This window comes from Delphinus delphis, chromosome 6 (genome assembly GCF_949987515.2).
Source record: "Delphinus delphis chromosome 6, mDelDel1.2, whole genome shotgun sequence".
Lineage (NCBI taxonomy): Eukaryota > Metazoa > Chordata > Mammalia > Artiodactyla > Delphinidae > Delphinus > Delphinus delphis.
In genome coordinates, this window is record NC_082688.1 from 19,042,005 (window position 1) to 19,054,512 (window position 12,508).

General features: G+C 47.5%; 1 protein-coding gene and 1 long non-coding RNA gene across 7 annotated transcripts in view; one reads left to right on the plus strand and one right to left on the minus strand.

The window, feature by feature from the left end:
- The window catches only part of TNC (tenascin C), a 93,986-nt gene extending 91,470 nt beyond the window's left edge, over positions 1-2,516 (plus strand). For 4 of the 6 annotated variants that reach the window (XM_060014252.1, XM_060014253.1, XM_060014255.1 and 1 more), the window contains one exon: positions 1,789-2,516. In XM_060014252.1, the coding sequence (XP_059870235.1) occupies positions 1,789-1,899 (111 nt within the window). In that variant the 3' untranslated portion in view covers positions 1,900-2,516. The remainder of the gene's footprint in view (positions 1-1,788) is intronic. The other 2 variants (XM_060014257.1, XM_060014258.1) reach the window with 1 other exon arrangement.
- The window catches only part of LOC132427124 (uncharacterized), a 227,101-nt gene that overhangs the window by 132,268 nt on the left and 82,325 nt on the right, over positions 1-12,508 (minus strand). The window contains exon 6 of the long non-coding RNA XR_009519810.1: positions 10,835-10,941. This is a non-coding gene — a long non-coding RNA (uncharacterized lncRNA). The remainder of the gene's footprint in view (positions 1-10,834; positions 10,942-12,508) is intronic.

Consider the following 12,508-nt stretch of genomic DNA (forward strand, 5'->3'; position numbering starts at 1 on the left):
AGCCCCAGGAGTTCTGATGGGTGGTCCCGGGCGGGAAGCAGCATCTCGTCATCTTGTTTATTTACACTTTTGCTGTTGGTTTTTTTTTTGTTTTTTTTGTTTTTACATGCTGCTCTCTGCTATTAATGATTTTGATACATGTGTTTATGTTGACTTGACTACCAGCAAATGCTTGTCGTGACCTTAAGTGCAGACCTTACCTTGACATAATTTCTGACACTTTTCAAAGCATTCTCGCCTTGTCTCCCATGTGCACCACTTTTACTCTGTAAGAGGACCAGGACATGGCTTTTCATGCCTATTTGACAGAGGAGGGAAGACTTGAAGGACACCTCTGGACGCCAGTCCTGTGTTTTCTCCATCTTATCATGTGGCCTCAATAGCACGTCCACTCTGAGAGCTGCTGTATTGCCTTTATCTCCTTGTCCCCTAACACCAGTGCAACACAAAGTCCTTTGGGAGGGGGAGAAAAAGCTACATGCCAAGAGGAAACTTCTTTTTCCATCCAATTTTGGAAGAAGGAGATGACGTTAAAGACCACAGAACAATTATGGGAGTTCAGTCCCAGCTCTGGCTCTGTGTGGCCTCTGTGAAGTCACTTTCCCCCTCTGCCTTCAGTCTCCACCATAGTACGAGGAGGGCTTGCTTCCAGCTCTGAACCTCTATCAGAGGGGAGAACGAGGGCAGAGGAAGGCAGCACAAGGACCAGGTTGAGTAATTACAGACACATTTGCCCATAAAATGAGTCAGCGCTTCTCAAATCCCATCCCCCTGTCAGATACAGAGACTGTTCAATACCAGTGAATGCCAAAAAATTACAATCAAACAAAACATCGATATTTTCCCTCATTTCACCAGCCATCATCTCCTCTGTGGATATGTTCCCTCCCAGCCCTATGAAGCTTAAAGAGAAGAGGTGTCAGTGCGCAGGGTGGAGGCCTTATAGGAGGACTCTCTGAAGCCGCCCCCCATGCCCAGTAGGACAAGGGGTCTGTGGGATTCCATGGGCAGAGTCTACCATCTGTAGACTTTGCTACAGAGTCAGACCTGGAACCAGGAGGCCCGGAAGCAAATATAGTCTTTCCTTGAGGAAAATCTTTGGCCAAAATTCCGAGAATATCTCTCCCTTCTTGAGATTGGGGAAGAGTATTTACGGAGCACCTATGATGTTTCCAGCACTGTGGCAGCTCCTGTACTGACCCATCTTCACAGCATCCTGCCAAGGTTAGCATTATTGGGCCTTAAGAAAAAAATAATGAAACTGAGGCCCAGAATGTTTTGATAACTTGTTCATTTATATCTCTCAAGTAAGAGCACTAAGATTTAACCTTATATGTCAGGTTGCAAAACTTGTGTCCACGTATATGCTCTTTGTGCCGTTCCATAGGAACCCCTATTAAAACACTCCCTAGGAATCCTGTGAAGTGTAGACACCCCTGCATATAGCTACTCAATTCTGTAAGCTCCAATCATGATCCGAATTCCTGCAGCACCCAGTCCTAGTGACGGTAAGTTTCATCAGCCACCACTGTATTTCAAGATGGCAGATCAAAGCTCAATGCAAACTCAGGTGACTTCTGCCTAAAGTAAAAAAACTGAGTCTGAGTCAGCCAGCCCCTCTGAAAGTTTTCACTACACAGATCAACAAACAGATCGGCAAGAGACAGCTGGGAACTACCGAACGGTCTAGTTGAAACGGAACTCGTCTTGTTCCGTCAACGAGACAGCAATGGTCGGTGAACACCTTGCCTGGTGGAAACCAATCTGAAGGTCTTCTCTTTTTCACAGGGTGTTAACTGGTTCCACTGGAAGGGCCACGAGTATTCAATCCAGTTTGCTGAGATGAAGCTGAGACCCAGCAACTTCCGAAACCTCGAAGGCAGGCGCAAACGGGCATAAATTCTGGGGACAACTGGGGGAGAGAAGAGTAGGGCCCAGAGAACGAAAATAATGTTACCAAAGCATCGATGTGAGCAGTCTGACCATTAAGCCACACCTGGGCATCTGGCAGGAGCTAAAGTTGACCATGGATTACCCAGGCCAGCGGCGGCAGCGCTGGCCTCACCCACTCTGCGATGACTTCCCTTCACACCAAAGACCACAGTGTCCAACAGGTTTCCATTTTGTTGTTTGATTCAGCAGAAGTCTTCCAGTGACAGCATCACAATGATTTTCCTTCTCTTGGGTGGCTCCGGGAATGAGAGCGGGGTAGGCTGTACAGTGGTAGTTTGTTTTAGAACCAGCTATATTTTACACAAAGCTGTATAATTAATTATCATTATTTTTGTTAGCAGTGATTCAATGTGTGTCTTGAAGCCGTCCCTTTTTTTACATTTCAGAAAAGCAATACTGTTTCGATTTTAAGGATATGATTAATGTTATTAATATAATAATGATGATGATGATGTAAACTAAGGATTTTTAAACAGATCTTCCTTTCCAAAACACATCTGGACAGTACCTGATTGTATTTTTTTTTGTTTAATAAAAGCACAAGTACTTTTAAATTTGGCCATTGGTTTTCCTTTCATTGTCGAGCCTGGATTCCACCAAAGCCACCAAATTCCACTAATATATTTGAGCAAAGGAGGGATGTTGGAAGGGAGAGGAAAGGAGGGATGATGGCCAAGCAGGAGGGGAAGAAGGAAAGGGAGACTACAGGCTGGGAGAGAGGAAAACAGTTTTGAACAAAGCTGTATAAGTTTGGGAAAAGCTTATAACTTAAGATACAGCTTCCTGCTCAACACTTCCAAGACTAACAGTTTATCGTTTTAAAAGGCACTTTTAGGGCTTCCCTGGTGGCGCAATGGTTGAGAGTCCGCCTGCCGATGCAGGGGACGCGGGTTCGTGCCCCGGTCCGGGAGGATCCCACATGCCACGGAGCAGCTGGGCCCGTGAGCCATGGCCGCTGAGCCTGCGCGTCCGGAGCCTGTGCTCCGCAACGGGAGAGGCCACAACAGTGGGAGGCCCGCGTAGGGCAAAAAACAAAACAAAACCAAAAAGGCACTTTTATACCCATTTTCTAATGCAGTCTCCTAAAAGTTCTATGACATAGATGAGGTGACAATTGTTATCGTGCAAGGGTGAAGGTCCCCAGAGGCAGACTGCCTGTGTTCAAACCTTGGCTCCACCATTCCTTAGTTCCCTAACCTTTCTGTGCCTCAGTTTTCCCATCAGAAAAATGGGGATACACAGACTTCTTAATTTCAGAGCATTTCTGTGGAAAATAAATGGTATCATCCCCACGAGGCCCTTCGCACGGTGCGTGGCAGATATCAAGTGCTCATCAGCATGGGCTGTCGCTACTCTCACTTGATATATGGTGGCCTGGGGGGCGTCATAGGATGGAATGACTTGCCCGTGGCTATCTCCCCAGTTAATAACAGAACTAGGATTTAAACTCAGGCCTTCTGGCCCCAGGGTTCTTTCTCTCCCCCAAGCCTCTGGTGAAAATCTCTCCTTCCCTGAGCGTACGTGTGCCGCGGTGCAGAATGACGGGTGTGGGAGGCTACCTGACTCCTTCATCAGGCTCCCACAACCGTGCAATCTTAGAGAGAAAGTCTGTTAGGAATGTCTCCTTGTCCCCTGCTCAGCGTCCCCCAAAAGGAAGAGAGCCTGTGTCGCCCAGTCTGGTCCGACTACATCTAGTGATGAAGGGAACTCACTGCCCGGAAAAGCAGACCTGTTTGTACTCAGAGAATGTGAGTCAGGACCGCACATTATACATTTGTCTTTTAAAACAAGGATGGTGGTGGGCGTTGCAATCCTCAGTTCACTCTCTTGGGGATTTTCAACAAATCGACTTATTTAATGAAAATGTTTGGGCTGATGACCTCACTCAGATGGAACGCGATGGCTCCGAAACAAGGATCAGAGGAATTCGTGGCTCCAGCCAGATCCTTTGCTGCTGAGCTCATCCTGCTTTAATAAATGCAGACGTGTTATATACACAATCCGCTGCTCCAGGTCATAAGACTCGTTGCCTACAATCCAGCCATAGCAACACTGGCCTTGCTGTGTAAACTCAAACAAACTGGCTCCCTGCAACAACCAAGCCTTAAGTGAGGGGCTTAACCCCCTACTGGCTGCTGACGTGGGAGCCCCCAAGCCCCAACTTAACCGCTCCCGAGAGAGACAGATGTCACTAAGCGGGTAAGGTATTCCCCAGAAGCCACACAAGAATCGAAGTCTCTTGGTGAAGACGCTGCATCCAACAACAGTCCTTAATCACGGCCTTCAGAAGATCGCAGACGCCTCCACATGGAGACAGGGTAGGCAGAAGGCCCGAGGCCATGGCATTCAAAACCACCACAGTGGGTTTCAGACTGTCTACACTCCACAAGTTCTGGCCAGAAGTGTGGGCTCGGTATTCCTCAAACACATCTTTCAGTGGCTGGCTCTGTGGCTTTGTTCAAGCACCCTCCTCCATCTTGAAAGGTCTCGTGAAATTCTACCCCACCCTCAAGGTCCAAGCCCACTGCCACCTCCATGATGCACTCTGTAGCTCTCCACTGAAAGTGCGTTTCCAGGGTGTTTGGTCCCCCTTTTGCCCCTCCCCTATCTGCTCTGCTCCCCTCTCCGTGCTCTGTATCCTTAAGACCACCCTTTATGAATTAGACCAATGGACTCCCATGCCCCCAGGCTTCCAGCAGGCAGCACAGGGACATGGAAGGGAAGAGACTGATGGAGATGGAGCGGGGGGCGAGTCGGGGAACCCCTTTTCCAGCGCCATCTCTACAGCATCATGGCGGGAGGGCCATCATGGTGGGAGAGTTTCCCTCAGAGGAGTTACAGTGCCTGTCAACTGACTGTCTCCACACAACTGCTCCCCCCCAACTTGCCCCTTCAGGCCAGGGGTGGTCTCTGCACATCAGCTGCTACTAGACCTGGGGAACCGTGCTGGCCTTTGTGGTTCTCCTCCAGCCTGCCCACCCCTTTGGAAATAGGCCCTCTAGTTAAACTTTTCTCAGGGACCCTGACAGGCGTGCCCATTCTCGGGGATACCCAGGCACTAGGCACCACTGTTACAGTTGCCTGCTGACCTTATCCCATCAGTTCTGCTCATGCCTCTCTCCCTGTAGTACACGTTGGTCATTTATTGGCTTCCCTGCATCCCAACTCCTTTCTGCTTTTGGAGAATTTCCCATTGGGTGAGGGCCCTTCCTCCCACGATGGAAGCCACAAGGGAAAATACTCTTTCCTCTTCCCCATGGTAGCCGGGCTCGGGCACACAACTTGAGCTTGGTCCGCTGGATACCTGCGGAGGGACTTCTAAACTTCAGCAAGGAATGCAGACCAAAGAGCCTCTGAGGCTGCTTCCCCACACCCACCATCACAGCATCTACCCACATAGCCCCGTCCTTTGCGAGTACCATCCACCCCACCTGCTCCCTTTCTCGGCCTGCCCCTCCCAAGCCTTTCTCCTTCTCACCGCACCTCGCCAACTCCGGAGTGTCCAGGGGGCTCCCTGTGGGCTGTGCTGAGCGGCTCTCTTCTCCCAACATTCTCATTTCCCTTTGCATTTGAAAGTCAGTCATGAGTAACCCCCATGTGCCCAGCACTAAGTGAACAAGCCTGCCCTCATGCAGCCTCCACACCGGGGAGAGGATGGCAATGTGAGTTACACATTCACAGCAGACAAGCGGACGTATAACTGCAGACTGAAGGTATGCTCTGGAAGCGAATACGAGACGCTAGGAGAACATCTACTGAGGACCTGACCAGGATAGCTTCCCTGAGGAAGAGCACACGAATTGGGAGTCTAAGTGGTAAATAGGAGTTCACCAGTGATCGAGGCAGGGGAGGCAGAGGGCAGAACGTTTTTAGAGGCCCCGAGGCTGCTAGCCTGCTCAGAAAGAAAGTCAGAGGCTCAGGAGAAAGAGAGGCTGCAGTGGCAACAGGAACCCTGTTCTGCAGGTTCTTCTGATCCAGAATGAGGATTTTAATCTTTTTCCTAAATGCAATGGGAAGCAACTAAGGAATTTTGAGCAGAGAAGTATTATGCTCATGTCTGGTTTTGTTTTGTTTTTTTTTTAATCTTTTTGAGAATGAAATAATGCCATTTGCAGCAACATGGATGGACCTAGAGGTTATCATACTAAGTGAAGTAAACCAGACAGAGAAAGACAAATATCATATGATATTGCTTACATGTGGAATCTAAAATAAATAAATAAAGATACAAATGAACTTATTTTCAAAACACAAAGAGACTCACAGACATAGAAAACAAACTGATGGTTACAAAAGGGGAAACGGGGGTGGAGGGAGGGATAAATTAGGAGGTTGGGATTATCATATACATTCTACTATATATAAAATAGGCAACCAACAAGGACCTACTGTATAGCACAGGGAACTCTGCTCAATATTTTGTAATAACCTATAAGGTAAAAGAAACTGAAAAAGAATATATATGTAAATGAATGAATACAGGAATGAATCGCTGTGCTGTACACCTGAAACTAACAAAATATTGTAACTCAACTATACTTCAATTAAAAAAGAAAACCACCTTTTTGTTGCAATTTGTCTTTGGGCCGGGAGGTACAGATGAGAAAGAGCCGTAAGGAGGTCACTGCAGGAGTCCAGTTGAAAGGTGACTGAGTTTACATCTGTGGTCCCGGAGATGGAGCACATAGCTCTGAGAGACGTTTAGAAGGTAAAACCCATAGGGCTTGAGGTCTCGGAGAGCTTCTCCATGTCTACACCCCATTTTTGAGCTGCTCTCAATTCCTACGGGAGATTTTCCCTGTCGTCTCAATTAAGCCAGACTAATGAGGGATGTGGGGAGCTGAAGTCAAGCCTCCATTAGCTTCCGGAACAGGGGGGGCTACAGGGTGCCGAGGAGCGCTAGGCTCTTCAGAATTTGAGTAGGGTGAGCAGGAGAATCGGGGAGGCCCTGGAGGTTACTGTGGCGATGCCAGGGGAAGCTGTGGCTGGACACCAAGGGTGACGGTGGTGCAGGGCCTGGCCTTGAAGGCTTTGCATCCTCTGAGCGCAGCTGAGAGCTGGAGATATTTAGGCCAGGAGACACCAGCGTTGCCCTTTAGAAAGCTCACGCCTGCACTAGAGAGGCAGCTGCCTGTGCACCTGTGTCCTCTGGCCCGCGGGGTGCTGCACTCCTCACACATGCGTCTTGCCAGGATTTGGGCTGGTGTGGTGTATTAGTGCCAGCACAGGGCTCACTCCCTCGTCCTCCGCCCTCCCCAGAGAGCCCTGCAAAAGAATTTAGAGCTTGGAAGGGAAGCAGGGAAAGCTGTCCTCTTGAGAATCGCTCCAATCCCACCAAGACTGGAAAATACATTTCAAGATGCTTCAGAAAGAAAACACACACACACACAGGCAAAATAAGTAGCTCCCACGTTAGCCCAGTACATTTGCAGTTACAGGCAAAGAAGTTGTGTATCAGAGTAATGAGATGACTTCCCCAAGTTCACCGGCCCTGAAATGCCAGAGCTGGGACTAAAACCTAGGTCCGCTGACCCCCGGGCTGCACCGCCTTGAGGATCACCCATCCATCCGCAGATCTATTCCTGCACCCACTTTTCTGTTCAGCACACACGGAACACCTGCCATTTGCTGGTTCCCTCACAACACTCACAGTCTGCAAAGCTGATGTGATCATACCAACTTCTTTAAGTAATTGTGTTTGTAGTCAGAGCCAAGCTCGAATTCCAAGTTTTCCAATTACTGAATGATCTGGGTCTAGTCACTTAATTTTTCTGAGCATCCCTAAAAATGAGAATGAAGAGGACCTATGCTGATGAGAATCTGTGATGATTTAAAAGAGAATATGGGAAGCGCCTGGCCTTAAGAAAATGCTAGCGCAGATCTGTATTTGACGTTGAAAGACCTTTGTCCAAAGCCGAGCGTCCGGGTGAAATACTGAGGTCAACCAGCAGGTGGCAGCCTACCCCGGCTTTAGGAGAGCACATCCTTGCGGATGTGTTGACGGAACGAGGGGCTCCCAGGCTCACAGACACTTTCAGGAAAACACCTTCTCTACTGTCACTCTAATCCCTCTTTCGAGGAGGGGCTGACACCCAGCCCAGGGCAGCAGGGCATGGCAAGCACCTCTTCTGCTCTTTCCTCCCCCTCTGCTACACAAAGCCTCCTGTCAACAACCACAAACCCTCTTGCTTATCACCTCTTACAAATGTACGCTGTGTGGGGAGGGGAGGACAGAGTGGGGACAGGGAAGGAGGGTTTCTGGCCGACGTATCCAGTCCCCACTCAGATTCTGCAAGGACCCCTGGCGAGGACCCCCCTTGCTCCACTGTATTGAAGTCCCATCACCAACTCACTTTCGCCTGCTAACCCCGATTGCTGCTGTGAAGGCCAAGCTCACACATTTTCTCCTGTCCTATGTCTGTTCCTTTGGCTTGTCCCTGGCCCCGCAGCAACAAGACCTCTGTCCTCCTTCCCAATCGCTTCTCTCTGCAGACGAAGTGAGGCACGTCTAGAATTGGGGGCTAGTTCCTATTGCCATGGGTCGCTGTTGTTTTCCTTTCCCTTCACCTCTAAAGCCTGGTTTAGATGCCGATCCCTCCAGATTATCCTGAGCAGCTTGGACAGCATTGAAAATGAAGCCAAGGACCCTCTGTCCCCCAGAGCCATCCGCCTGAAATGCTGAGTTGTGTCATCTCATTCCACTGCTTAAAGGCCTCCAAAGCTCACCTTCTGGCTTAGAGCAAAGCCAAGGTGTCACAGTGGCCTTTGAAGCCCCGAGTGATCTGTGCCCTGCTGCTTCCCTGACCTCAACCCCTCTCTCATGATGCGCTAACACACTGGCCTCCTGCCGTTCTTCAAACCCAGCAAGCACTCTCCCACTGCAGACCCTTGGCCTGTAGCACTCCGCCACGCCAACCTCCCCCCCCATGCATGGCTCACTTGTTCATATTCTTCAGGTGTCCTCCCAATGTCACCTTCTCAATGAGCCTTTCCCTCACCTCCTACGTAAACACACACTCGCATACTCACGTGTGCAAAAACACATGCACACATGCCTTCCCATCCCCAGTACTCTTCTTTATTTTTCTCCATAGCACATAATTTCACCGGACAGACATACTACTGGCTTACTTAATTGCGTGTATGTTTTCCAGAAATCAAGCTCCGTGACAACAGGGACTTTAAATGCGTCTCCCCTCTGCTGTATCCCCAGCACCTAGAATGGAGCCTGTTCTGTTTTTCTCAGTCATTACATGTTTACGGAATACATGATCAGACCTGAGAGGAGAGGTCTATTAGCCTCACCTTATTTTTCTATTCAATTCACTGAGTATTGACTTTGTCCCCAGATCATCATTGTAAATGGAAACAAACAAACTTAGAAAAGAAGTAACTTCTCCAAAGTGGCCATGCAGTCAATTTGGATTTACACTCAGTTCCCGTTCACCCACCTCATTGCCTTAACAGGTCAGAAGCTAATGGTGGGATTTAAAGAAACAGGAAAGAATTGCTCTATCAAGAGCCCCAGACAGCAGCTTCTCCTAGGGAGGGAGAGGCTATGGGCGGAGATTGTCTCACAGCCAAGGAGGGAGAAATCCAATAGGACATTTAGAGGAAAAAAAACACCATAAGTATCAGTCATTTCAAAGACAGGGGATAATACGTGCCCAGTGAAAATTACTTCTGCAGGGACTCTCCACACATGTGGTCTCTTGGAGAGCATCCTCCAGTTTTGGACAGAGGTCCTACCACCCCACGACACAGAGAGCCCTCATTTCTCAAGAATTGATGGGAAGTGAGCAAAAGCAGCTGACCGCTCAAGCCTTTTATTTGCAGGCATTAGCTTTGAAAGGTTACTAAAATAACAGAGAAAAAGAAAGAGAGAAAGGGAATTTTCCAGGTATGGTAGGAACATCACTAAACTGGATTCACATAGCTGTGGGTTCAAAAGCTTCTCCAAAAAGTGCCTCTATTTTCCAGTGCAAAATGAGGCCTGGATTATCCCCAGAGGCATTTAGCTTCTCCGTGTATATATTTCTCCACAATCAAGGTCTTCTAAGCAATTAGCATTAGAGAGAGTAGACCAGGCCCCAGGTGTGCAAATGAAATCTGGGAGAGAGGGACATAGCAGACCCAGCTCAGTAGAGGCAGAAGACCACACTCCACCTGGGCACCTTTCAGGTGAGCATCAGAGTCAGGTATGAAAAGGCATCTATCTCCACCCAAAAGCCCAGTTCAGGGTAGCAAAGAGCTTCCAACTCAGTGCCACACAGGGTTAGCTTCAGAGTGGGCTACAAATTCCATGAGGGCATGGACTGTTCTGCTGCGTTCACATCCACAGGACATGGAGCTTGAACACAGTAGCTGCACAATTAATGTTTATTTATTAAGAAGTCAATTTATAATAGCTGCCTGGACGTTACTGGGAAGGACAGTGAGGTCACAACCAGGCCCATTCGAAAAGAAGGGTGTGCTCAATTAATAGACGTTTCATTAATATATTTGTCATTCTTTGAACAGTGCATGTTAGACAATCAGGATAGTGGGAAGACGACAATCCCCAGCTCTTTAGAGAGAGAAAAATGGAATAGTAAGCAGGTACATAACCTCTGTCTCAAAATCTCTGAAGGTCTGCCATGGAAAGGAAAGGGCAGACATTCTGTTAGGTGACAGAGGGAAGAACGAGGGTCCAATGGTTAAATCTACACGGCGACAAATGGCACTCAGATAAGAAGAGAAATTGCAGTGACCAAAGCCATCCAGAGAACAGGCAGTCGTAGAAGCAGCGAGCCCCTGATGCTGGAGGGACCCCAGGTCTTGGTAGTGGTTAGACATTAAACAGAGCGGTATAAGGTCCCTTCCAGCCTCAAAACAGACTTACTCTGTACCTCTGGTTCAGTCAGCTGTTTCATACAAGGCGTCCAGAATGTAGTTCTACTCCAGGCTTTCAGGCTCCATCCTGAGTCTCTAATACAACACGAGGAAGGGCTGTCAAGAAAGAGGTAAGACAGTGAAGTAAGTCAGAGAGAAAAACAAATATCGTATACTAATGCATATATGTGGAATCTAGAACAATGGTACAGATGAACTGGTTTGCAAGGCAGAAATAGAGACACAGATGTAGAGAACAAACAAATGGACGCCAAGGGGGGAAAAGCAGCGGGGGGGGGGGGGTGAATTGGGAGAGTGGGATTGACATATATACACTAATACATATAAAATAGATTACTAATAAGAACCTGCCGTATAAAAACTAAATAAAATTTTAAAAAAGAAAGAAAGAGTTAAGACACTACAAAACCCAGATATTGTTCTTAAGAAGAAAGTGGCCGTCTGGGAAGACAGGAGGGGTGAAGAAAAACCAGAGAGCTGCCTGTCTCTCTGCTCAGACAGAGCCCTTCCTCCGGGGAACACCCTGGGGAGGAGCCATATTTGCAACCTGGCAACACCATGAACCTCCTAAGATTTCTGGGTTTAATTAGTTTCTCCGAAGCAAGCTCCTTACAGAAAAAGAAATATGCAGCCTCAGCCATGACTTGTTGCCAGAGACTCTTACTGCCTTGCCTCCCTGGGCCAGGATTTGCTCCAGGAGACTGCTCAAGGCCAAACTGTACTTTCTAAACTTCTCTTAGGAAATTATAGGAGGTTTGCTCAAAGACACAGTCTCCATAAAGGAGATCTTAAGTGTAAAACATATATAATATTATCATTCAGCTCCTTATCTCAGTCACCACTTCATCCTTTCTTCCCCACTTAAGCTAAATACCACAAGCATTCAAATGGAATTTAAATGGCTTCGTGTACAGCATATAATACACGTTTTTAATACTAAGTCTTGAGATCAATCATAACAAGACCACTGGGCAAGGAGCTAGAAGAGTGCCTCTCCAACCAGACTGCAGGTGTGGAGAGGGCAGGAATCATTCCTTGGCAGACTCTGGCAAGGAAGATAGAGATATGCTCAACCAATGAATGATGGCTTCAAGCTCTGATTCTGCTGCAGAATTAGCCGTGTGACCTTGGTTAAATTACATAACTTCTCTGAGCCACTAATGCTTTCATCTATAAGTAAGAAATAATAATAGCTACCTCGAAGGATTACAACAAATGCAACGATGTCTTTGCAATAATGTGTATGCAATAGCAGAAGCAAGAAGAACTACAATCCCGCAGCCTGTGGAACAAAAACCACATTCACAGACAGAGAGGCAAAATGAAAAGGCAGAGGACTATGTATCAGATGAAGGAACAAAAAAAAAAACCCAGTAAAACAACTAAATGAAGTGGAGATAGGCAACCTTCCAGAAAAAGAATTCAGAATAATAATAGTGAAGATGATCCAGGACCTCGGAAAAAGAATGGAGGCAAAGATCGAGAAGATGCAAGAAATGTTTAACAAAGACCTAGAAGAATTAAAGAACAAACAAACAGAGATGAACAATACAATAACTGAAATGAAAACTACACTAGAAGGAATCAATAGCAGAATAACTGAGGCAGAAGAACGGATAAGTAACCTGGAAGACAGAATGGTGGACTTCACTGCTGCGGAACA